The sequence below is a fragment of the Triticum urartu genome, chromosome 1 (genome assembly GCF_003073215.2).
Source record: "Triticum urartu cultivar G1812 chromosome 1, Tu2.1, whole genome shotgun sequence".
NCBI classification, from domain to species: domain Eukaryota; kingdom Viridiplantae; phylum Streptophyta; class Magnoliopsida; order Poales; family Poaceae; genus Triticum; species Triticum urartu.
The window spans coordinates 441,520,876-441,543,994 of NC_053022.1; the positions used below are offsets into that span (position 1 = coordinate 441,520,876).

At 47.3% G+C, this 23,119-nt stretch overlaps 2 protein-coding genes across 4 annotated transcripts; one reads left to right on the forward strand and one right to left on the reverse strand.

The window, feature by feature from the left end:
• Positions 1 to 3,545: 3,545 nt before the first annotated feature.
• Positions 3,546 to 8,176, forward strand: LOC125517121 (kinesin-like protein KIN-14J). The gene is made up of 13 exons (XM_048682312.1): positions 3,546 to 3,820; positions 3,910 to 4,026; positions 4,109 to 4,239; positions 4,378 to 4,471; positions 4,573 to 4,902; positions 5,173 to 5,452; positions 5,527 to 5,688; positions 5,846 to 6,061; positions 6,169 to 6,206; positions 6,363 to 6,526; positions 6,599 to 6,712; positions 6,832 to 6,873; positions 6,977 to 8,176. The coding sequence occupies exons 1-13, from the start codon at positions 3,754 to 3,756 to the stop codon at positions 7,781 to 7,783; spliced, it is 2,562 nt and encodes an 853-aa protein (XP_048538269.1). The 5' UTR covers positions 3,546 to 3,753; the 3' UTR covers positions 7,784 to 8,176.
• A 284-nt stretch (positions 8,177 to 8,460) lies between these two features.
• Positions 8,461 to 12,040, reverse strand: LOC125517132 (pentatricopeptide repeat-containing protein At1g43980, mitochondrial). Of its 3 annotated transcripts, XM_048682336.1 has the most exons (5): positions 9,731 to 12,040; positions 9,596 to 9,608; positions 9,295 to 9,500; positions 9,042 to 9,212; positions 8,461 to 8,955 (listed from the first exon to the last, which is right to left on the reverse strand). In XM_048682336.1, the coding sequence occupies exon 1, from the start codon at positions 11,894 to 11,896 to the stop codon at positions 9,923 to 9,925; it is 1,974 nt and encodes a 657-aa protein (XP_048538293.1). In that variant the 5' UTR covers positions 11,897 to 12,040; the 3' UTR covers positions 8,461 to 8,955; positions 9,042 to 9,212; positions 9,295 to 9,500; positions 9,596 to 9,608; positions 9,731 to 9,922. The 3 variants fall into 3 exon arrangements, with proteins under 3 accessions (XP_048538293.1, XP_048538285.1, XP_048538279.1); XM_048682328.1 differs by having other exon boundaries at positions 9,596 to 12,040; XM_048682322.1 differs by having other exon boundaries at positions 9,295 to 12,040.
• Between the last annotated feature and the right edge of the window lie 11,079 nt (positions 12,041 to 23,119).

The following is a 23,119-nucleotide window of genomic DNA, read 5'->3' on the forward strand; positions in this document are numbered from 1 at the left end:
GCAAAATAAGATGCATAAAGGATAAACATCACATGCAATCAAAATATGTGACATGATATGGCCATCATCATCTTGTGCCTTTGGTCTCCATCTCCAAGGTACCGTCATGATCTCTATCGTCACCGACATGACACCATGATCTCCATCATCTTGATCTCTATCAATGTGTCGTCACATGGTCGTCTCGCCAACTATTGCTCTTGCAACTATTGCTATCGCATAGCGATAAAGTAAAACAATTGTTTGGCGCTTGCATCTTATGCAATACAGAGACAACCATAAGGCTTCTGCCGGTTGCCGATAACTTCAACAAAACATGATCATCTCATACAACAACTTATATCTCATCACGTCTTGACCATATCGCATCACAACAAGCTCTGCAAAAACAAATTAGACGTCCTCTACTTTATTGTTGCAAGTTTTACGTGGCTGCTACGGGCTGAGCAAGAACCGTTCTTACCTACGCATCAAAACCACAACGATAGTTCGTCAATTTAGTGTTGTTTTAACCTTCAACAAGGACCAGGCGTAGTCACACTCGGTTCAACTAAAGTTGGAGAAACTGACACCTGCCAGCCACCTGTGTGCAAAGCACGTCGGTAGAACCAGTCTCGCGTAAGCATACGCGTAATGTCGGTCTGGGCCGCTTCATCCAACAATACCGCGAACCAAAGTATGACATGCTGGTAAGTAGTATGACTTGTATCGCCCACAACTCACTTGTGTTCTACTCATGCATATAACATATACGCATAAACCTGGCTCGGATGCCACTGTTGGGGAACGTAGTAATTTCAAAAAAAATTCCTACGCACACGCAAGATCATGGTGATGCATAGCAACGAGAGGGGAGAGTGTCGTCCACGTACCCTCGTAGACCGTTAAGCGGAAGCGTTATGACAACGCGGTTGATGTAGTCGTACGTCTTCACAATCGACCGATCCTCAGTACCGAACGTACGGCACCTCCGCGTTCAACACACGTTCAGCTCGGTGACGTCCCGCAAACTCACGATCCAGTAGAGCTCGAGGGAGAGTTTCGTCAGCACGATGGCATGGTGACGATGTTGATGAAGCTACCGACGCAGGGCTTCGCCTAAGCACCGCTACGATATGACCGAGGTGGATTATGGTGGAGGGAGGCACCGCACACGGCTGGGAGAGATCAATGATCAACTTGTGTGTTCTAGGGTGCCCCCTGCCCCCGTATATAAAGGAGCAAGGGGGAGGCCGGCCGGCCCTGTAGGGCGCACCAGGAGGAGGAGTCCTCCTAGTAGGAGTAGGACCTTTCCTACTCCTACTAGGAGGAGGAAAGGAAGGGGGAAGGGGAGAAGGAAGGAGAGGGAGGAAAGGAGGAAAGGGGGGCGGCCCCCTAGTCCAATTCGGTTTGGGCTAGGGGGGCCACGCGCCCTGCCTCCTCTCTTCCACCACTTGGCCCATGAGGCCCAATACTTCTTCCTCGTATTCCCGTAACTCCCCAGTACTCCGAAAAATACCCGAATCACTCGGAACCTTTCCGGTGTCCGAATATAGTCGTCCAATATATCGATCTTTACGTCTCGACCATTTCGAGACTCCTCGTCATGTCCCTGACCTCATTCGGGACTCCGAACTACCTTCGGTACATCAGATCACATAAACTCATAATACCGATCGTCACCGAACGTTAAGCGTGCGGACCCTACGGGTTCGAGAACTATGTAGAGATGATCAAGACATGTCTCCGGTCAATAACCAATAGCGGAACCTAAATGTTCATATTGGCTCCTACATATCCTCGAAGATCTTTATCAGTCAAACCGCATAACAACATACGTTGTTCCCTTTGTCATAGTTATGTTACTTGCCCGAGATTCGATCGTCGGTATCTCAATACCTAGTTCAATCTCGTTACCGGCAAGTCTCTTTACTCGTTCCGCAATGCATCATCTCGTAACTAACTCATTAGTCACATTGCTTGCAAGGCTTATAGTGATGTGCATTACCGAGAGGGCCCATAGATACCTCTCCGACAATCGGAGTGACAAATCCTATTCTCGATCTATGCCAACTCAACGAACACCATCGGAGACACCTGTAGAGCACCTTTATAATCACCCAGTTACGTTGTGACGTTTGGTAGCACACAAAGTGTTCTTCCGGTAATCGGGAGTTGCATAATCACATAGTCATAGAAACATGTATAAGTCATGAAGAAAGCAATAACAGTAAACTAAACGATCAAGTGCTAAGCTAACGGAATGGGTCATGTCAATCACATCATTCTTCTAATGATGTGATCCCGTTTATCAAATGACAACTCATGTCTATGGTTAGGAAACATAACCATCTTTGACCAACGAGCTAGTCAAGTAGAGGCATACTAGTAACACTCTGTTTGTCTATGTATTCACACATGTATTATGTTTCCGGTTAATACAATTCTAGCATGAATAATAAATATTTATCATGAAATAAGGAAATAAATAATAACTTTATTATTGCCTCTAGGGCATATTTCCTTCACCAGCTTCCGTCGATAACAGTTCAAACATCTACATCACATGGTTGTAGCTCTACTACTAGTTGGTTTCAGCAAAAATCAGAGGATTGCGAGTCGTCGCCTTTGCCCGCCCTTGCTGCAAAAAACCAACGGCTCCAGCATCCCCGTTACCCGGTTGTAGCAAATCGTCGACGACGGTGTCTCCGCTGAGCACGGTTGTAGCAAAAACCATCGACTACAGCATCGCCGGTTGTAGCTGGAAGTTCAGAGGTAGGGGATTGGGAGTAGAGAGAAACATGTGACAACGAGTGGTTGCGCTGCGTTATGGGATAAGACAAAGAAGTGCACGAGGGAACGAGAGTGGACGATCTGCACACGGGGGCATCTGCACCCGCTTTTCAAAAATATACTTTTTACGCGTTTTGTAATGTTCCAAAATTCTAAAAAAAAATTATGCATACATGTTGGCAAAGGTATGTCCACGTTACAAAGTTTTGTGTAAAAAAGTATTTATGTTTTGTCTCAGCAAAAAAACAAATTTTACTGCTTCTAAATAGCATTTCACGGCACAAAATTTTGTCTTTTTGCACAGGCTACAAAAAAAATTGTTGTTCTATGAAACTTTCTACACACATAGAATATGGAGATGTCCGCGCGCATATTTTTTCAGAATTTGTTGACATTGCAAATTGTGTTTTTCAAAGTGAGTTCATATGTATCCGGGTTCATTCATGCACTTCTCACGAGGGCACACGTGTGTTAGCGAGCGAGGCGTCCGGCGCGCCAGATACAAGCGTTTACCAATAGCTTTTGTTCTTTTTTCTTATATATACTGAACCTTGTATCGTTTATTTTCGAAAAATTAATAAAAGATGCAGTCCAGCTGTTTCCTTGGTGAAAAAAAACCCTGAATAACGCGCACCGTGTAGGCGTGTGAACACAGTGCACGGGCGAAGGCACGGGAGAGGGAATCCAGGCCGTCGATCGCCGCACCGAAGGCTCGCCGAAACGGGCGAGGAAACCGCAATAAAATCCCATCCCATCCCCTCCCCAACGGTCGTCTCTCAGCAGTACGCAGCCCCAATCCCGAACCCCCGCAGGTTCAAAAATCAAATCCGCCGCTGCCCAAATCTCACATTCCTCTCTCTCCGTCTCCCGTCTCCTCCCCCAATCTCGTCTCCGCCCTCCGCCCTCCGCCCCCGAACCCCCCGACTCCCCGACCCGAAGATCTCTGCTCCTCCCGCTCCGCTCCGGCCCCAGATCGCGGCGATGGGAGCGGATCCGGCCGCCTCGTCCCCCTCGCCGGCGGCGTCTCCGTCACGGCAGCCGCGGCAAGGTACGCGACGCGCGGGTCTGGGGTTCCGTCGTATACCGAGGTGTTGGGTTTCTCTTGTTGTCTCATGGCGAGGGTTTTTCTTTCGGCAGGCGAGGAAGAGCTCCGCGCCGTGGAGGACCACCTGAGCCCGAGCCGCCACGCGGATTCGAGCCCTGCGCCGCCGCCGTCGCCCGCGTCCGCCGCGCCGGTGCCCCAGCATCCCGAAGGTACGGTCCTCGGTCCTGTTTGCAAGCAATTGAGCGCTAGGGTTTGTTGGTATCCGTTTCACGGTGCGGGATTTGTCCACAGTGTCAGGCGAGGACGCGGAGCTGGCCAGCGAGGAGGCGGTGGAGGAACAGCCCGCCCTTGAGGAGGGGGTGGTGGAGGCGGAGGCCGCTGTTGCAGGAGGAGATGGGGAGGCTCTCCGCAGCTTCCTGGAGGTGGGGAATTTTGGGTTCTTGCGCTCAGATCTCGTGAATTCCGGCTCCTAACAATTATAAAATCCTGAGCCTTCTCTCCTTTACATCTGGCCCATTGTTTGTGTTCTATGCCAATGATTTCTAGATTTCTTCTTGCAGGAATTCGGGGATCAAGCGGACGATTGTCTTATCCCATCTCCGCGGCTGAAGGGGATCGCAACTCCTGACTGCCCTGCTGCCCTCCAATTCCTAGGTACACATCCAAGCATAATCCTTCCTTATGGATGGATGGTAAAACTTATTTGCTTAATTGCTTGCAGAACATACATTTGATCTTGTTTGTTGTACCTGTAGGGGGGAGGTACAATAGCCTGATGGAGAAGTACAAGCAGCAGGTGGCTAAGTGTGCCGAGGAGTGTGCACCAAGGTTCGATGGCTTGAAGAAGAAGTACACGGCGGAGTGTGCAGAGCGGCGTCGTTTGTACAATGAGCTCATCGAGCTGAGGGGAAACATCAGGGTATTCTGCCGGTGCCGCCCTCTAAGTTCCGATGAGATCTCCCGTGGCTGCTCATCAGTGGTTGAGGTTGATCCGTCCCAGGAGATGGACCTTCAGTTTGTTCCCACGGAAAAAGAGAGGAAGACCTTTAAATTTGACCATGTTTTTGGACCGGCTGATGATCAAGGTATTTACTGTCCTTACTCTGCTTGACATATACCCTAACCTATGTTTCAGATTCATAGTTTTGTGATATGAAATGGAGGTTAATCGCATATCCCACGCAATATGTTGCAGTAATAATTTGATTGAACTAATTGCATATGCATTCCTTCTCTGAATCTATTTTATACTCCCTCTGTAAAGTAGATCTTATATTAGTTCATAGAGGGAGTACATGATTGTACAGTTGAAGAATGTTGAATCTAATGGGTTTTATTCTAATTGTTTCCTTCAGAGGCTGTATTTGCTGAGAGCCTGCCAGTCGTGAGGTCCGTCATGGATGGTTTCAATGTATGCATCTTTGCATATGGGCAAACTGGAACAGGGAAAACCTTCACTATGGAAGGTGTTCCAGAGAATAGGGGTGTTAATTACAGGGCTCTTGAAGAACTGTTCAGGATCTCAGAGGAGAGAAGCTCATCTGTCTCGTACTCATTTGGTGTGAGTATCTTGGAAGTCTATAATGAAAAAATCAGGGACCTTCTTGATGACAACTCTGAACATACATCAAAAAGGTACGTCTCCTTTCTTATCATTTATCCTGACTCTCTAGTAAGGATTGGAGCTTAATATCATGTTGCATCTGAAGGTTGGACATAAAGCAAAGTGCTGATGGGGCACAAGAGGTGCCTGGCTTGGTTGAAGCTCCAATTTCTACAATAGATGGTGTGTGGGAGAAACTGAAAGCTGGCGCTAGAAATAGATCTGTTGGATCAACCAGTGTGAATGAACTGAGCAGTCGCTCCCATAGGTATTGTTTCTGCACTTGTATGACACTCGTTCTAATTAATTCAACTCATGATTGACTGTTAACAACTACTCCTAGATTCAAATTAGTATACTTGACATAGTAATGACATTATTTCAGCAATGCGATAATGATATCTGGACTTCTGTTGTACTTTCAGCTTGGTTAGGGTCACCGTTACAAGTGAGCATTTGGTGACTGGGGAAAGGAGCAGAAGCCACATGTGGTTGGTTGACCTTGCTGGAAGTGAGCGCTTGGCTAAAACTGAAGTAGAAGGAGAGAGGCTGAAGGAGGCAAAGTTCATCAACAAGTCACTCTCTGCACTGGGTGATGTTATTGCTGCCCTTGCCTCTAAAAATGCCCACATCCCATATCGGTCAGTCTTATTTATTATCCACATGCTTCAACATCTGCCTTGCTCAGTTACTAAAAGAAGCATACCCTCAGCTGAGTCTTACCACTACTCTTTGCTGTCAAATGTAGGAACTCCAAGCTAACTCATCTGCTCCAAAGCTCGTTAGGTAAGTGACTTTCTAAAAGAGTTATGCAAGTGCACTGATTTCTATCTAAATGGTTATGATTATGTCTCGTTTTATTGAACTTGCTTATATGCACTGGAATGTCCAAAGACAAAAATGAAGAGATAAAGAGTGTTCACCTTGCATTAACTGTTGCAGGTGGAGATTGCAAGACACTTATGTTTGTGCAGATAAGTCCAAGCTCTACAGATTCAGGAGAAACTTTATGCTCGCTAAATTTTGCTAGTAGAGTTCGAGCTATTGAACATGGCCCTGCTCGTAAACAAGTGGATCCAGCTGAAAACTTCAAGATCAAGCAGATGGTACTTTATTTCTGACCTTGTTGAATAATTATAACATGATTCAGCTATTGTATTAACTGGAAATTGTTCCAGGCCGAAAAGCTCTGCCATGAGGAAAAGGAAAATGCGAAGTTGAACGAAAGCTTGCAACTGATGCAACTCAAGTATGCTTCTCGTGAGAATGTCTTCAGAACTCTTCAAGATAAGGTATGTGGTGCCAACCAGAATTGCTAACTGACAGACTAAAAACCAATTCTTTTTTTTAAACAAAAAAAACAATTCATATATGGAACTAAGTTTTCACATATATGAATTTTGTGCAACAGATAAGGGAGACTGAGCAAGCCTGCAGAACTCATCAGCAGCGGGTAAGTAAGAGATTCAGTTCTGCTTGCTTGAGCAAGCCTGCAGAACTCATCTGCATGTATTTTCCTATGCTGGTATGTGTTTATGACAGTTCTATTTGTACAGGCTAGAGAGCTGGAGAATGAATTAGCTAATGAGAAGAAGGCTGCGAGGGATACGGGTAAATCGGCGAAGCCATCATTTGCAGCTCCTGTGAGGCAGAGACCACCACTTGCTCCTATGAGGCAGAGACCACCAAGCAACAACATGCCACAACCTTCAGGCCCTTCCAGACTGAGGTTCGCTGGTAAGGGATCTTCAGTTCAGAACAAAGAGAACATCCCTACGATGAACAAAACAACTGTGGACAAGACTGCTGGCAAAGCGCGGCGTGTATCTTTAGTTCCCATGATGCGACAGATCCCTCTCCAGCCTAAGAGGCGATCCTCGATCGCGATCCTACCAGGCGAGAGAGAGCGGATGTCCATATTTCCCGAGAAGAAGGCGATGTCACGACTGTCCCATGTCCAAATGTCAAGAACAGCAAGACCACAGGCTTTTAACTCAATTCCAGAAACACCACAAGCAGCAGTCGACGCAACTCCAGATGTCAGAGGGAAGTTTAGAAGAATGGAGTTCGGCAGCAGCAGCAGGTTCTCAAGCCCTCCAACGCTGTCCATGCGGAAGTCAAGGAACAATATCTCGTCTCCACAGCAGAGGTTGAGGATGCAGTCGGGCTCTGGAAATGCCAGCAAGCTATGCTTCAGCATCCAGAAAAGAGTCGCTCTTGGTTCACCTGCTCCAGCAAGAACGACTTCCATGACGTCTGGTACTGGCATCTTTGATCCAGCTCTGCGTGAACAAATAATGGCTGGGAGATTTGGCAATGCGCAGCGGGTGTTCAACGGCAAGAGGAGAATGTCTGTCCTCTAAGGTGAAGAAGATCGGTTCGGAATGTTGCGACAGCGGTGCGGAACCGGGATGCTGAAGGAATGTGGTGGTACTTTTGCTTCCTCGGAGAAGACCAACCATGGCTGGCTGGGGCTGGCTGGCTGGGGCTGGGAACTTGTGTTGATAAGAGGACTTGTAACTTGTGTTAGGGTTCTCTTGGCGATGATAAATGTCTACTTTGAGGGTTGTGTATAATTTTATACCCTGACGGGTTGGTTGGATTAGCCTTTGGCATCAGTCTGGATGCTCTTTCCCTCCTAGAAGCTGCTTGCCTATTATGCTACTTACTGATAAGAAAACTTAGGTTCCAGTTATTCATATCATTTGTTTGGAATGATATATATATGTTACATGACTCAATTATTCTGACTTGAATTTGCTTGCATCTGAACAGTAGTCTGTTGCCTATGGGTTATGTTTCCTTGCTAAGTACTCCCTCCGTTCGGAATTACTTGCGTAGAAATGGATGTATCTAGATGTATTTTAGTTTTAGATACATCCATATTCGAGACAAATAATTCCGAACAGAGGGAGTAATTTGTATCCATGCTACTACTGGTTGCAGCAATCCAGTAGCCAATTTGTTAGTTCTTGGTTCACTTGCCAATCATCACAGATCCTGTTATGCGACTCAATAGAATCAGATGATGCACATGTAAAGAACACAAGCCATCAACAGATCTTTGAAAAGCCAGATTCATCTGCCCACAGGATACTTGGCAACATATAAGTTAAACCCTGGTACTGTCATAGGACAGAATACTGTTTCCCAACTCGGTGGTGCAAATTTAAACAGATGAATGGACTGCTTTACAAGAATAATTTATGTAATCTGAACGCACAAACATTCAGATATACAAGAATAATCAGTAATCAGCAAAACTGTAGGCCCTACATAGCTTGCTCTAGCAAAACTCACTGGCACTACCACTATAGCTTGAATCTTTTCATCCATTGACACAATGAACCTGAACCGGCAATCTCTAGTGAAACCGCTGCATGTTTCTCCAGCTGCAAGCAGCAGCTCCCAAATGTCTCCAGGTTCACTTTCAGCCTGAAGTCCAGATTAAACAGCAAATCCAACTCAGGCTGATTCATATCGAATGCACTGATTCCTCCCACCCTATGCATGTTAGAATGCACTGTTGGAAAACCTGCAACACATGTATTACTGGAAAACCTGTGCATGTTTGTGATATACGATAAAACAATTGCAGTTGCTGTGCCAGTGGGTACTTACGCATCATCAGTGAATCTGGCAGCAACCACCACACCTGTAATTAGCAAGCGGTGAACACTAAAGGGCGTCATGTGCACATCTGGTTGCTAGCTATATCTCCATGTACACTAGTGCCAACACAAGGCAAGATGGCCTACACTCAGCATACTTGAAAATACGTTCTGCATAGAACTGTATACCTGACATTAGAACCTAGTACTTTTTTATTTTTCTGAATCGACCTGCCAAGATACGTTGCAAGAAGTGACAGCACCTTTGGAAACTTGGTATGTCCTTTCTTTGATTATGATACTGTCAAACCCCATGTCAGGTAGCTCTCCAAATGCTTATCACTAGCATCAGTTGTAGATGACCCCATAGGTGCTTCGGGGCAGTTGCCTGCCCTGCTCGTAACTGGACACTGTCCACATGCGCTTCTGGCCCGTGGACCGTGGTGGCATTGACAAGGGCATGCAAGTCCTATTATATACATAGAGTAACAGTCTATCAGATCACACTAAGTAACCGCCCGACGGCAAAATCCTATACAATTCTAACAAGAGATCACCACCAACCTGTGTACAAGATCTGTAGCAAAAAGATGTCAAGTAAATTAATCAGTCAGTAAGACAAACATGACGTCAAGTAAATTAATCAATCTGTAAGACAAGATACTATACGCATCACCATATATAAACACGAAGTAAAACCTGATTGCTGTTCTTTGCCTACATACTGGAGGATCAGATTTCTGCACCCTCTTGGGATAATGGCTTTTTCTTGATGCTCATAGTGCTTGCCTGCTTAACAATCCGCAGCTTAAGCTGCCTTACTGTCAGGTCATGGTAACCACATGACCATTCTGAGACGGTCCTAGCTGAATAATTACGTTAGTTGCCAGCTCACAGAGTGCAATCCAGGAACTGCTGAAGGCAATCAAATCCCTTACTCTCCTTGGGATCTTGTGTATGAATTATATCAACACAACCAGGAGCATGAATGCAATCCATCATGGAGATCTCATCCATCATGTCCCAGAACAATAGATCTAAAACTGCATACGTAGCTTCGCTTCCTTGATGCAATATTTCTTCAGATGTAAACACATGGATTTCATTCTTGATGCAGAGCCAGCTACATTCCCCAGCCTTCTTTGCACCTAAAGCTTCCATTGACCTCCACATTCTGGCCATGCTTTCCCACTTACATCTTGCACCATATGTTCGAGCCAGAACAGTGTATGGCAGTGATGACCGAGGCTTCAGTTTCAACATATTCTCTGCGATTGACTCTGCCATGGCGAAATCCCCTTGAATCATGCAAGCCTCAAGAATATTGAGGAGGGCAGCAGTATTGCATTTCTGCAACTTGTGCTGGACTAGATCTTCTGCCTCTCTAAACAATCCTGCACGGCTTAACATGTCAGCCACACATGCATAGTGCTCCAGACCAGGGACGACATGGTACTTGGCTTTAAACAGGGAAATTATATCCATTGCTTCATTAACCAGACCTCCCAAGCTACAAGCAGATAAAGCTCCGAAAAGAGTAATTCTATCTGGCTTGACACCACAGTCCAGCATCCACCAAAACACTCCAAGAGCTTCCCTACCTCTCCCATTCTGCGATAGACCGATGATCATTGTATTCCATAACACCAAATCCTTGACACAAACACTATCGAAGAGTTTCCTGGCATGCTTCAAGGAACCTAACTTACAATACATGTCAATGAGAGCAGTGGCAACAATCATATCATCCTCAAACCCACATTTACATACCAGCGCATGGATTTGGGTGCCCTGCTCCATCAGACCAAAACACGAACTCCATCTCAGCACACTCGCAAAAGTGAACTCAGTTGGAAGAACAGCATTTCGCAGAGCAATCACAAAGAGGCCCAGAGCTTGCTCCATCAAACCAGTCCTGGCATAGCACGATATCATTGCGTTACATGTTTCTGAGTCCCATTTTGTTAGTCCCTCGAAAAGCCTGACAGCATCAGGTAGTCTGTCAGACATGGACAATAGGCCGATCACAGCACTACAGATGATAGAATTTGACAGGAGTCCTGTTTTGACGCAGAGGGCCAAGAGCTGGTCACCCTTAGCCAAATCCTCGATATCTGTGCACGCGGTAAGCACCGTTGACACACTGCATTCGTCAACCGAAAACCCATGGCCTCTAGTCAACCGGAAACACTCAAACACCGCACTGCTCTGGCCATCATCCTTGTACACTGACATGACAGAGTTCATCGAAACCATGTCCAGTTCATTCATACTCCAAAAGACGCGCATGGCATATTCCAAGAGGCCGACACGCCGATACATGTCGACAAGCGTGTTGCCGACGACGGCATTGTGTTGGGCAGAGCCATGACGGACAGCAGCTGCATGGACCTGCATCCCGTGGGGAGCAGAGCAGACCGCGGACGAGACAATGGAGAAGGTGAAGGCGCTAGGCCTGACGCCTAGCTCCCTCATCCTGCGCACAAGCCGGAGCGCCTCCTCGGCGCGCCCGCTTTGAGCGTAGCCGGAGATCATGGAATTGTAGGCCACGGTGTCCCTGAGAGGCATTTCGTCGAACAGCCTCCGCGCCGCCGGGAGGTCACGGGACTTGAGCAGTGCGGCGAGGAGGATGTTGTGGGAGAAGCGGTTGGCTGCGCCGCCGGGCGCGTGGGTGAGCAGGGCGATGGCGGCAGGGGTGGCGCCGAGGCGGGAGTAAGCGGCGGCGAGGCAGTTGGCGAGGAAGGGGTGGCTGAAGAGGCGCGAGGAGCGGAGGAGGCGGGCGTGGAGCGCCGCAGCGGCGGACAGAGAAGCGGAGCGGGCAAGAAGCGCTGAGAGGGCGGCGACTGTCGGGTTGTCCCTCACCATTCGGCCGCCGTCACCCTCCGGCGCCGAGGAGGAGCCTTCCTGCCCCCTGCATCCCTGCCGGCGAGGCTGCGGCCCTCGACTCCGGTTGATGCCGTGCTGGAGAAGTTGATCAGAGCTTTATGTACTACAACCAGTAAACCAAAGTGGAAGCATCAAAGGAAGTGAATTCTTTTTTGAATTCTAGCCGCTTTCTTTTGAATCCAAGTTCAAATTAGATTAGAAAGACCCCATTTACTTTTTTTTGGATAAAGAGTGAAAATAGTTGTGTTCTTTTTTTCCCCGCGTAGTTTTCATAGTTGTGTTCGATAGAAAAACCTACGTACCTATCAACAACAAGGATACATTCCGTTTTCATAGTTGTGTTCTTTGTGGGTAGTTTTTATAATTTTGTTTGATAGAAAGACCCTACGTGCCTATTAGCAGCATGAAGAGACCCCCCCAGGGTCTCGCAACTAGGGTTTTCCAGTCTTCAAGCGGCGACGGCGCCATGAATTCATTCTTCCGGCTCTCCGCCGTTCACAAGTTCTCCCTCCTCCTTCTCCGCTGTTCACAAGTTCTCCCTCCTCCTTCTTGGGCCGATCTTGGGGACAACTCACTTGTCTACCCGACCTTGGTTGGACGATGGGAGTGTCTAGGGTCTAGGGGTTGTTGTCAGGCTTCTACAAGTTTTAACAATGACGGAATCACATGAAGGGATTGGTTCTCAGGATCAAGGATGAATGAGGCCACCAGGTTGCTAGAGCGGCTAAACATGTAGGATGAAGAGATTGATGATATGGTTTGGGATGAGGAATTGGACGTGGATGAAATCAAGTCGAAGTGGCTCGCGTTGGGTTGTCTCTTGATAGGAAGTTTCAGTCATAACGCCATGTTAGCTGGTATGAGGGTAACATGGAGCTCAGCTCAAGCAATAGTGTGGAGGAGGGTTAATTCCAACTTATTTGTAATTCAATTAAATTGTCTAGGGAACTGGAAGAAAGAAATGCATAAGAGTACGATGGCTTCTCAAGTCCTGAAAAAGTAAACTTGACAAGCTTGAGACTTGGCATGAGATACATAGATTGCTTGATCGGGTGCTAAGAAGTAAGTCTTTCCTTGAGAACTTCGCAAGTAGGATAGGTGAGGTACAGAAGGTGTAAGTTCCTTACCAACTGGCTTTCTTGGTCAATTCATCGGAGTGAGATTTAAATTGGATGTTAGTAAAAAAATTGACACGTTTTGTTTGGTTTTACAAAGGGTGGTGTGATGGAGCAGTATCAAGTGAAGTTCGAAAAGCTCCCAACTTTTTGTCATGCATGTGAAAAAATGGGACAATGGCATGAGGAATGCAGATGTGGTGAACATGATCAAACGAAACTTGAATGGGCCCCCTTCATACTTGCTCCAACTGAGAGGTGGGGGAGGAGGTTGTGGCGGGCGTGCAAATGGAGGAGGCCGTGGGGCTGATAATGTCAGAGCTAGATCCGGTAGATCCCTCGGTAGGGTATCTTACCTTAGATGATTTGACCCGATGGTAACAGGAGGCAAGGTTTACCCAGGTTCGGGTAGGTGTCGTCAGTCAGGATCAAATTGCGCATGGACATATGTTCCGTCCAACATGGAGCAAGGGTAGGGAAGTTTGATCAGAGCTTTATGTACAACCAGTAAACCAAAGTGGAAGCATCAAAGGAAGTAAATTCTAGCCGCTTTCTTTTGAATCCAAGTTCAAATTAGATTAGAAAGATCCCACTTACTTTATTTTTGGAGGAAGAGTGAATTTATTAGCTAGCAATAGAGATACGTTCAATTTTCATAGTTGTGTTCAATAGAAAAACCCTACGCACCTATTAGCGGCGTGAAGAGATTCCCCCTCCCCCCTAGGGTCTCGCGAATAGGGTTTTCCAGTCCTCAAGCGGCAGCGGCGGTGTGAGTTCATTCCTTCGGCCGTTCACAAGTCCCCCACCCCTCCTCCCTCCTTGCCCCCTTCTCCTTCTTGGGCCGATCTTGGGGACAACTCACTTGTCTACCCGACCTTGGTTGGACGACGGGAGTGTCTAGGGTCTAGGGGTTGTTGTCAGGCTTCTACGATTTTTGATATTGATGCGGAGCATCCTACGGTCATCCCGAAGGACCCACCATCGTCTCACGAAGTGCCAAGAGGACCCATGACTCGAGCTAGAGCTAGAGCTCTCGAGACCGAGGTGACTTCTTTCCTTAGTGATATTGCTTATGATCCCCTCGAGACATGGCTACTACGGTACTACCTAAGTCCGAGATGTTGTGCATGGTCAGGTACCAAGAGGACCCTCCCAAAGATGCACGTGAAGACAGACAAGCCGCCAAGTCCACGGATGAAGAGGAACGCTGAAAGGAGAAGAAGGCATCTCCAGGGCCCGGACATCCGGCCGCTGGAGGCATCCGCTACAGCAACCTCCCAGCCGCTGGACATCTCCAGGCCCCGGACATCCGGCCTGAGCCCGGACGTCCGGCCTCTCGCCCGGATATCCGGACAAGCTGCAACAGAGAACAGAAGGAAGCCCCTGCCATCTCGGACATTCGGCCACTCCAGCCCGGACATCGGGCCTTCCGCGAAAGCCCGGACATCCGGCTCGACGCCCGGACGTCCGGCCTCCCCTGTCTGCGCACAGTGTAAGGGCCCGAGGCCCGTGTACCCCTTCGCCCACCTAGACTATATATACTCTTCTCCTACCTACGTTTTAGGGTTAGCAAAGGATTAGCTCATATTTCGTGTGAGAGCTTTGCTCATCCACTTGGTTACCTTCTCCTCGGAGATCGCGCCTCCTCGGAGAAGATCCCCCAAGCGGATTCAAGACCCCTTTACGGGAAGAACCTCAAGACCTCCTCACGGAGAAGACCGGTTACCTTTGTATCGTCCCTGGTTGACCGTGGATCATGTGATCTCTTATGTACTCGAGGATCTAGCATATGTGTGACTATTTCTTGTTGGTTTTAGTGATTCTCCCATGTTTCCCCTCGTGATTTCCTTCGTTTTCCCCCTCGTGTTCCTTGTGTTCTTCGCAGGATCCGCTCCTTTCGTGAAAGATCGGCCCCTAGGGTTCCTACCCTACACCATCTTGGTATCTAGAGCCACATTGATCACGATTTCGGAGCCTCCCCGTTGTGTTTCTAGCCTAGCGTTTGTTGATTTTGTCCCTAATTCTAAAATTCCCCACAAAAATAGCCCCAATTTTTTTGTGATTTGTTGGTGTGATGAAGTTTTGTTGGATTTGATCCGCGGATTTCGTGTGTTGCATGTAGATCTAGCTTTCCATCCACTTTCCCCCAATTTCCATCCACAAATCTCTGCGAATTTTGCCCGGATTTGACCTTTCCACGCGGTGTTCATCACGTTCGTCCATGGATCCAGAGCCCGGACATCCGCCCTGACAGCCCAGACATCCGGCACCCCGGACATCCTTCCATCAAGCCTGGATATCCGCCCCCTGGCAGCATCACTTCCTCTCCACCGCCCGTTTTCCATCCATATTTTGCCCAATTTTGTCCCGGTGCCCACATACACTTCCGCATACCACCACCACTTCCGCATAGCACCGCCATATACCACATACACCACCATCGCTTACCACTACCAACTCCGACAACCTTGTCATGTTTTGCTTTGAGAATTTGAGTTGCGGTTCCGTGTCCTATTATGTTTCGGCTATTTAGGTACGGTTCGACATCAACATCACCGCTGCTCATCTTCGCCACGGACGCGTCATCAATAATGACCATCTCGACAACATCATATTGGTATTCGTGCTACTCATTGGATCACCGTCATCTGTTCTTGCTTACGGACAAGGAACCAAGAAACGGTAACTTCGTCTTGGTATCGTGATACATCATTCTTTCCTTTACATTGATGGCCATCATAACCTTACTCCTTTGCCTCGTTTACCCATCGAGACTAGCCTTTGAGTATTGCCGTCAAAGTGACTTATGCACATTAGTGATCATACTTCCCATAGCATACATACATCATCGGTGCATATCTTGGTATCATCTCTTGTGTCACAAGGTTGTCATCGCATACACAATTGATATCTTGGTTCGTGAAGCATTGCATGAGAAAAGAGCTCAAACAACAAGGAGCCAAACAAGCTTTTAAGCAAAAGGGAAAGATAAGCAAAGAGCTTTTAAGCAAGAACCATAGCATCATACAACATTAAGATTGTCATACTAGATCATCTTGGATCATATCATCGAAACACCATACATAGAGCATACTTGGGATAAAAGTCGTTGCATTTTTGCTTAGTAGGTCGTGCACAAGTCTTCGTATCCGCCTATTGTGCAATTGTGCTAGCGTCTCTCTAGTGTTGTGCAACAAGAGCATTTTTGTGGATTCCACATTTTGCCTCATCCTTGGTTGCACGACCCCACTTATCTTTTTGCATGTGTGTTTCCGTGTACCGTATATTGCTTGGTCTACTTGTTGCATTGCAAACTTGCGAATCTTTTCTAACATTATTGAAGCTCACTTACAATTGCATCAAATTTTGTGCCACCATCCTAACCAAGCTCCACCATAAGCTTTTACTTGTGTAGGTGTGAGAAACCGACAAGAATTGGTACCAATTGTGTTATTTCCTTGTCCACATTGGAGTGATCATTGATCCACCTTCAACTTCGGTCAAGGTACATTTGGTATACGTTCTTCTCTTTATACCACTCATATTTATCTCTTGGAATGATGGATAGGCCAAGTACATCTACCAACCCACTCCTCATTGAGCACGATGACGACATGAACTCCTACGTCACCAAGAGCCACCTCTTTGGTGCACAACGTGCTTTGCATCAAGAGCAACAAGCAATGAGTGAACGCATCGACAACCTCGCCGCCGACTTGTGACTCTCCGAGCAATGTACAAGGGACTACTTCGACCACATGCTCGACGATCACAAGCAAGAGAACGACGCAAGAATGGATGAGATTCGTGCTTTGTTGCTCAACCGCTCTTCTTCCACTTCGTCCTCATCAAGACGGAGCCGCTCAAGTCGTCACTCCGACTTCACCCTCTCCGGCTCAAGTACACCGACATCGAACACTCTTCGACGTGCCGCGCGCAACGATCGTCAAGCCAACCTCAATCCTCTCTGCGACAATGACTCTCAAGAGCACCGGCAACGTCAAACCCAAGAAGATTTTGCGCTAGCACAAGAACGGCAACGACAACACCAACATGAAGAGGAAGAGCAAGCGCGTTTACACCAAGATGCACAAGATGCCGAGGCACAACACCAAGAACAACAACTCCGTGAAGCTCAAGCACTTGAGGCGCATCGTGCCCTCCGAGATTCAAGTCGAGCCATAGCCAACCGAGGCTGACAAGCTCGTGAACATGAAGAAGCACTTCGCGAAGAAGTTCACGAACGAAGATATCAAGCTCGCGTGCAACGTCAAGCTCGACAAGTACCTCCACAAGCTCGCCAAGAACATGAAGTTCGCCAAGAGCATGAAGACAATGGAAATCCTCCACAACAAGGGCAACATGAGGTCGACAACCCTCCTCGCCAAGAGCACAACGAATTTGACAATCATCAACAACATGGGCGGCATCATCCCCGACCCCAACACAATGAAGAGCAACGCTACGGCAAGCTAAAGTTCACCATGCCCAAATTCAATGGAAGCAACGATCCCAAAGAGTACCTTTCATGGGCATTGAAGGTCGACAAAATCTTCAGCTTGCACAACTATGACGAAGAGAAGAAGATCGCGATGGCATCCCTTGAGTTCCAAGACTATGTCCTCATTTGGTGGGAACAAGTCATCGAGCGTCGTGAGGCAAGAGGTGAACCACCCATCACTACTTGGGTGCAAATGAAGGATGTCATGAGAGCACGCTTCGTGCCTACCTACTGCAACCGCGGCCTATTCAAGAAACTCCAACTACTCAAGCAAGGAACCAAGAGCGTTGAAGAGTACTACAAGGAAATGGAGATTGCCATGATAAGAACCAAAGTCACGGAAGATGATGAGCAAACTATGGCACGTTTCTTGAATGGACTCAACCATCCTATCAAGAAGATCGCCGACTTCCAACCATACTCGAACCTCATCGAGCTAGTGCATCAAGCTACCAAGGCGGAACGTCAAGTACAAGATGATTTCAACTATGCCAAGTTCTCATCCAAGACATATGGCTTCTCCAACACCCAAGCTTCAATGACTCCAACATCGTCTACCAAGACTTCTACCGTAGATTTGCGAAGGACTTTAGCACCATTGCTTCACCTTTGCATGCTTTGAGCAAGAAAAATGCACCTTTTGTTTGGGGACCATCCCAAGATACCGCTTTCAATGAGCTTAAGAATTTGCTTACTCATGCTCCTGTGCTTGCTTTACCCAACTTTGACAAGCCCTTTGAGATTCATTGTGATGCCAGTGGTAATGGCATAGGAGGTGTGCTAACGCAAGAGAAGCGCCCCATAGCTTACTTTAGTGAGAAACTTTCCGGAGCGCAACTCAATTACCCCATCTATGACAAACATCTATATGCTTTAGTGCGAGTTTTGCATGAATGGGAACACTATCTTCGCCCTCATGAATTTATCATTCATACCGATCATGAAACGCTTAAATACCTTAAGGGTCAAACCAAGTTGAACAAGCGTCATGCTAAGTGGAGTGAGTTCATAGAGTCTTTTCCTTATGTCATCAAGTACATTAAAGGTAAGGAAAATATTGTGGCGGATGCCCTTTCCCGCATATGCATGCTTGTTACTAAACTTGAATTGGATGTCATTGGCTTTGAGCACATAAAAGACTTGTATGCGCATGACCCAACTTTTTCTACTCCCTATGCCAAGTGTTTGAAGCATACATCTTGGGAACGCTATTACATCAAAGATGGATATCTTATGAGAGCTAACAAACTTTGCATCCCTGAGTCTTCTCTTCGTGTGTTGCTTTTGCAGGAATCCCATGGAGGAGGTGTAACGCCCCGAGACCGTTGCGCCAGGTGTCTTCCAGTTATTCGTTGTTGTTGCCTTGTCATTTGTTTGCGTGTCATGCATTTCATATCATGTCATCATGTGCATCGCATTTGCATACGTGTTCGTCTCATGCATCCGAGCATCTTCCCCGTTGTCCGTTTTGCAATCCGACACTCCTATGTCCTCCGGCGCCCCCTTTTGCCTCTTTTCATGTGCGGGTGTTAAACTTTCTCGGAATGGACCAAGATTTGCCAAGTGGCCTTGGTACACCACCGGTAGACCGCCTGTCAAGTTTCGTGCCATTTGGAGTCCGTTTGATACTCCAACGGTTAACCGGGGAACCGTAAAGGCATCGTGTGTGTTGCAGCCCAACACCCTTCAAAGTGGTCCAATAACCCATCCAAACCCCGTCCATCCTCTCGGTCGTTCGATCACGATCGCTTGGCTGAAAACCGCACCTCATTTGGACTCTCCTAGCTCCCGCTACATATAAATATGTGCACCCCTCCGAAATTTTCGGGCGAAACCCTAGTCTTCTCCTCCCTCTCGCCCGGCGGACATGTCCGCGCGCCGCCGGACGAAACCCGCCGCCACACCGCACCAGTGAGACGACGCCACATGGCAGCGCCACCCGCGCCGCGCTGTGGCCCGCGGCCGCCCCCGCAGCCCGCGCGCCTCGCCCCGCCGCCCCGACTCCCCGCGCCGCTCCTCCACGCCGGCGAGCTCGCTGCCCGGCTGCCCGGCGACCTCCGCCGCCCCGCTCGGCCGCACCATCGCCGGAGTGCACCCGCCGCCTCGCCGCCTCCACCGCATCGTCGCCTTCCCACTCCAGCCCCAACCCCGGCGAGCTCCCACGACGTCGGCCACCGCGTCCCTCAACTCCGGCGAAGGCCCCGACCATCCTCGGTTCACGTGCCAGATCTGGATGTGAAACCCTAGGTTGACCCGTTTTTCCCTAAGTCCCTAACTTTTTCTAGCTCTATTCATCATGCCATAACTCTGTCATCGTAGCTCCGTTTTGTGCGTGCCATATATCAAAATGTTCATCTGGATGTGCTCTTCATTTTGTTCCATTGTGCCATGCTTGTTTGAGTCCATCTTGATGCCCAAATGACTGTTGCAAGAGTGCTATAAAATGTTAGTTCCTGATTCTTATCAGTTTATGAGCATTTGTCATTTTTGCCATGATTATTGTGTGCTGCATATGGCTATGAGCCCTACATGTGTTTTGGGCTATGCCATGCCATCTTTACAGGGGTGTATGCCATGTATTTTTGTGATCAATGTGGTGACTAGCACAAGCATGCAAAGTAGCTCTCGTGATATTGTTGATTACAGGGACTTAGAATTTCACTAAGTCTTTGCTCTGCTGTTATTTTTATGCCATGTGTTCATGTTGCTACAGAGAAATCCATGCTTCTTTTGAGTATGTTCAGTAAGGATGATTTTGACATATGGTTATGCTCTATCCGTCCATATCCCTGTTTGCATTTATGGAGTACCCTAGCATGACTCAATCTTGCTCTACTTTTGCTATAAAATGTTCCTGGCAGATTGTTTACGTGTTAATCAATTTTGCCAAGGTTGTTGTAGTTGATCCATGCATGCTATGAGATTGTTCTTGCCATGGTTAGCTTCTTGAACATGTCTTCTTCCTGGTACTATGCTTAGCTTGTCATGCAATGCCTTGTGTTGAGTGCATCGAGCTCGCAAACATGCCTTCATAATTCTGATTATGCCATGCTCAGTTCTCTGCTAAGTCTGAATCTGTTATCGAAACTTGCTATGTTTACATGGGTGCCATCTTATCTTATGATCCTTTTTGGCTTATGGTCAGTAAGGGACTTTTGTTATATGCTTTGAGTAGATTCATGCCATGCCTTTGTTTGCTATGTCCTGTTCCTGTAGCATGTTGTTAGCTTGCTCTAAACATGTCTTCCTGATGTTAATTCCTGGCATGTTAGTATTTTCTCTAAGTCTGTGATGCTGATATCTTTTGCACTTTTCCCATGCTTGTTTGAACCTGCTCTTGTGTGATTTAGCCATAGCTTAGTGTTTATCTTTTGTCAAGAATCTTGAGTAGATCACTGCCATGTGCTTTGTTGCTATGTTGGAGTGCAGTAGCTTAGTTTCTTGTTGCATTCTAGGTGGCATCATGCTGTTAATCGCAGAATTGTGCCATTCTTGTTTTGCTTGCCATTTGCAAACCGTTCATCCGATTCCGGTGATCTTTATATCGATTTCGATCGAAATCAACTCATCCTTACAGTGACACACTTGGTTTTCCAAGTTGAGGCCTGGTTCAATCTTTTCCTTCCAGAGCTCGCATATGCATTGCATATCACATCCCGCATATCATGCCATGTTTTGCATCATGTTGCTTGCGCATTGCACCGTGGTTGATTGTGGTTTCCTTTGCTTGTGTTCTTGCCTTGGGTAAAGCCAGGAGACGATTACGTGATCGAGGAACCCGTTGAGTACGCTTACGAGGATCAAGCTTTCGTCAACACGGAGAACTTTGCAGGCAAGATGACCATACCCTCGAAATCACTTCTATTTTTGCTTGCTAGTTGCTCGCTCTATTGCTATGCTGCGATACCTACCACTTGCTATATCATGCCTCCCATATTGCCATGTCAAGCCTCTAACACACCTTTCCTAGCAAACCGTTGTTTGGCTATGTTACCGCTTTGCTCAGCCCCTCTTATAGCGTTGTTAGTTGTAGGTGAAGATGGAGTTTGTTCCTTGTTGGAACATGTTTATTTTGGGATATCATTATTATATCTTTATTACACTAATGCATCTATATACTTGGTAAAGGGTGGAAGGCTCGGCCTTATGCCTGGTGTTTTGTTCCACTCTTGCCGCCCTAGTTTCCGTCATGCCGGTGTTATGTTCCTTGATTTTGCGTTCCTTACACGGTTGGGTTATAATGGGAACCCCTTGACAGACCGCTTTGAATAAAACTCCTCCAGCAAGGCCCAACCTTGGTTTTACCATTTGCCACCTAAGACTTTTTCCCTTGGGTTCTGCAGACTCAAGGGTCATCTTTATTTTAAACCCCCCCAGGCCAGTGCTCATCTGAGTGTTGGTTCGAAATGGGCAGCCTGCGGAGCCACTTCGGGGCAACTCGAGGGTTGGTTTTACTTGTAGCTTGACCTATCCGGTGTGCCCTGAGAACGAGATACGTGTGACTCCTATCGGGATTTGTCGGCACATCAGGCGGCTTTGCTGGTCTTGTTTTACCATTGTCGAGATGTCTTGTAACCGGGATTCCAAGTCTGACCGGGTCTTCCTGGGAGAAGGAATATCCTTCATTGACCATGAGAGCTTGTGATGGGCTAAGTTGGGAAACCCCTGCAGGGATTTAAACTTTCAAAAGCCGTGCCCGCGGTTATGGGCAGATGGGAATTTGTTAATATCCAGTTGTAGAGAACTTGACACTTGACTTAATTAAAATGCATCAACCGTGTGTGTAGCCATGATGGTCTCTTCTCGGCGGAGTCCGGGAAGTGAACACGGTTCTTGTGTTATGCTTGAACATAAGTAGTTTCAGGATCACTTCTTGATCATTATAGCTTCTCGACCGTGCCTTGCTTCTCTTCTCGCTCTCATTTGCGTAAGTTAGCCACCATATATGCTAGTGCTTGTTGCAGCTCCACCTTACTACCTTTTCCTACCCATAAGCTTAAATAGTCTTGATCGTGAGGGTGTGAGATTGCCGAGTCCCCGTGACTCACATATTACTTCCAAAAACCAGATGCAGGTGCCGACGATGCCAGTGTAGGGGACGCAACCGAACTCAAGTGGGAGTTCGACGAGGATTCAGGACGTTACTATGTTTCCTTTCCAGACGATCAGTAGTGGAGCCCAGTTGGGGCGATCGGGGATCTATTGCATTTGGGGTTGTCTTTATTTTGGTTCCGTAGTCGGACCTTGATTGTATTTTGGATGATGTAATGCTATATTTATGTATTGTGTGAAGTGGCGATTGTAAGCCAACTCTTTATCTCTTTCTTATTCAGTACATGGGATGTGTAAAGATTACCCCTCTTGCGACATGCCTACTATGCGGCTATGCCTCTAAGTCGTGCTCCGACACGTGGGAGATATAGCCGCATCGTGGGTGTTACAAGTTGGTATCAGAGCCTTCCCTGACTTAGGAACCCCCTTCTTGATCGAATCGCTGGCGTTGTTGAGTCTAGGAAAAATGTTTTGAGTCTTATAGGATTATATATATCAAAGAGTAGGATTCTTTTTACTCCTCAGTCCCTTCGT

Coding starts and splice junctions, on each gene's coding strand:
- LOC125517121 (XM_048682312.1), top strand. CDS start 3,754: ATGGGAGCGGATCCGGCCGCCTCGTCCCCCTCGCCGGCGGCGTCTCCG. Junction 4,903..5,172: donor TGGACCGGCTGATGATCAAG/GTATTTACTGTC, acceptor TGTTTCCTTCAG/AGGCTGTATTTGCTGAGAGC. Junction 6,713..6,831: donor TCAGAACTCTTCAAGATAAG/GTATGTGGTGCC, acceptor TTTGTGCAACAG/ATAAGGGAGACTGAGCAAGC.
- LOC125517132 (XM_048682336.1), bottom strand. CDS start 11,896: ATGGTGAGGGACAACCCGACAGTCGCCGCCCTCTCAGCGCTTCTTGCC.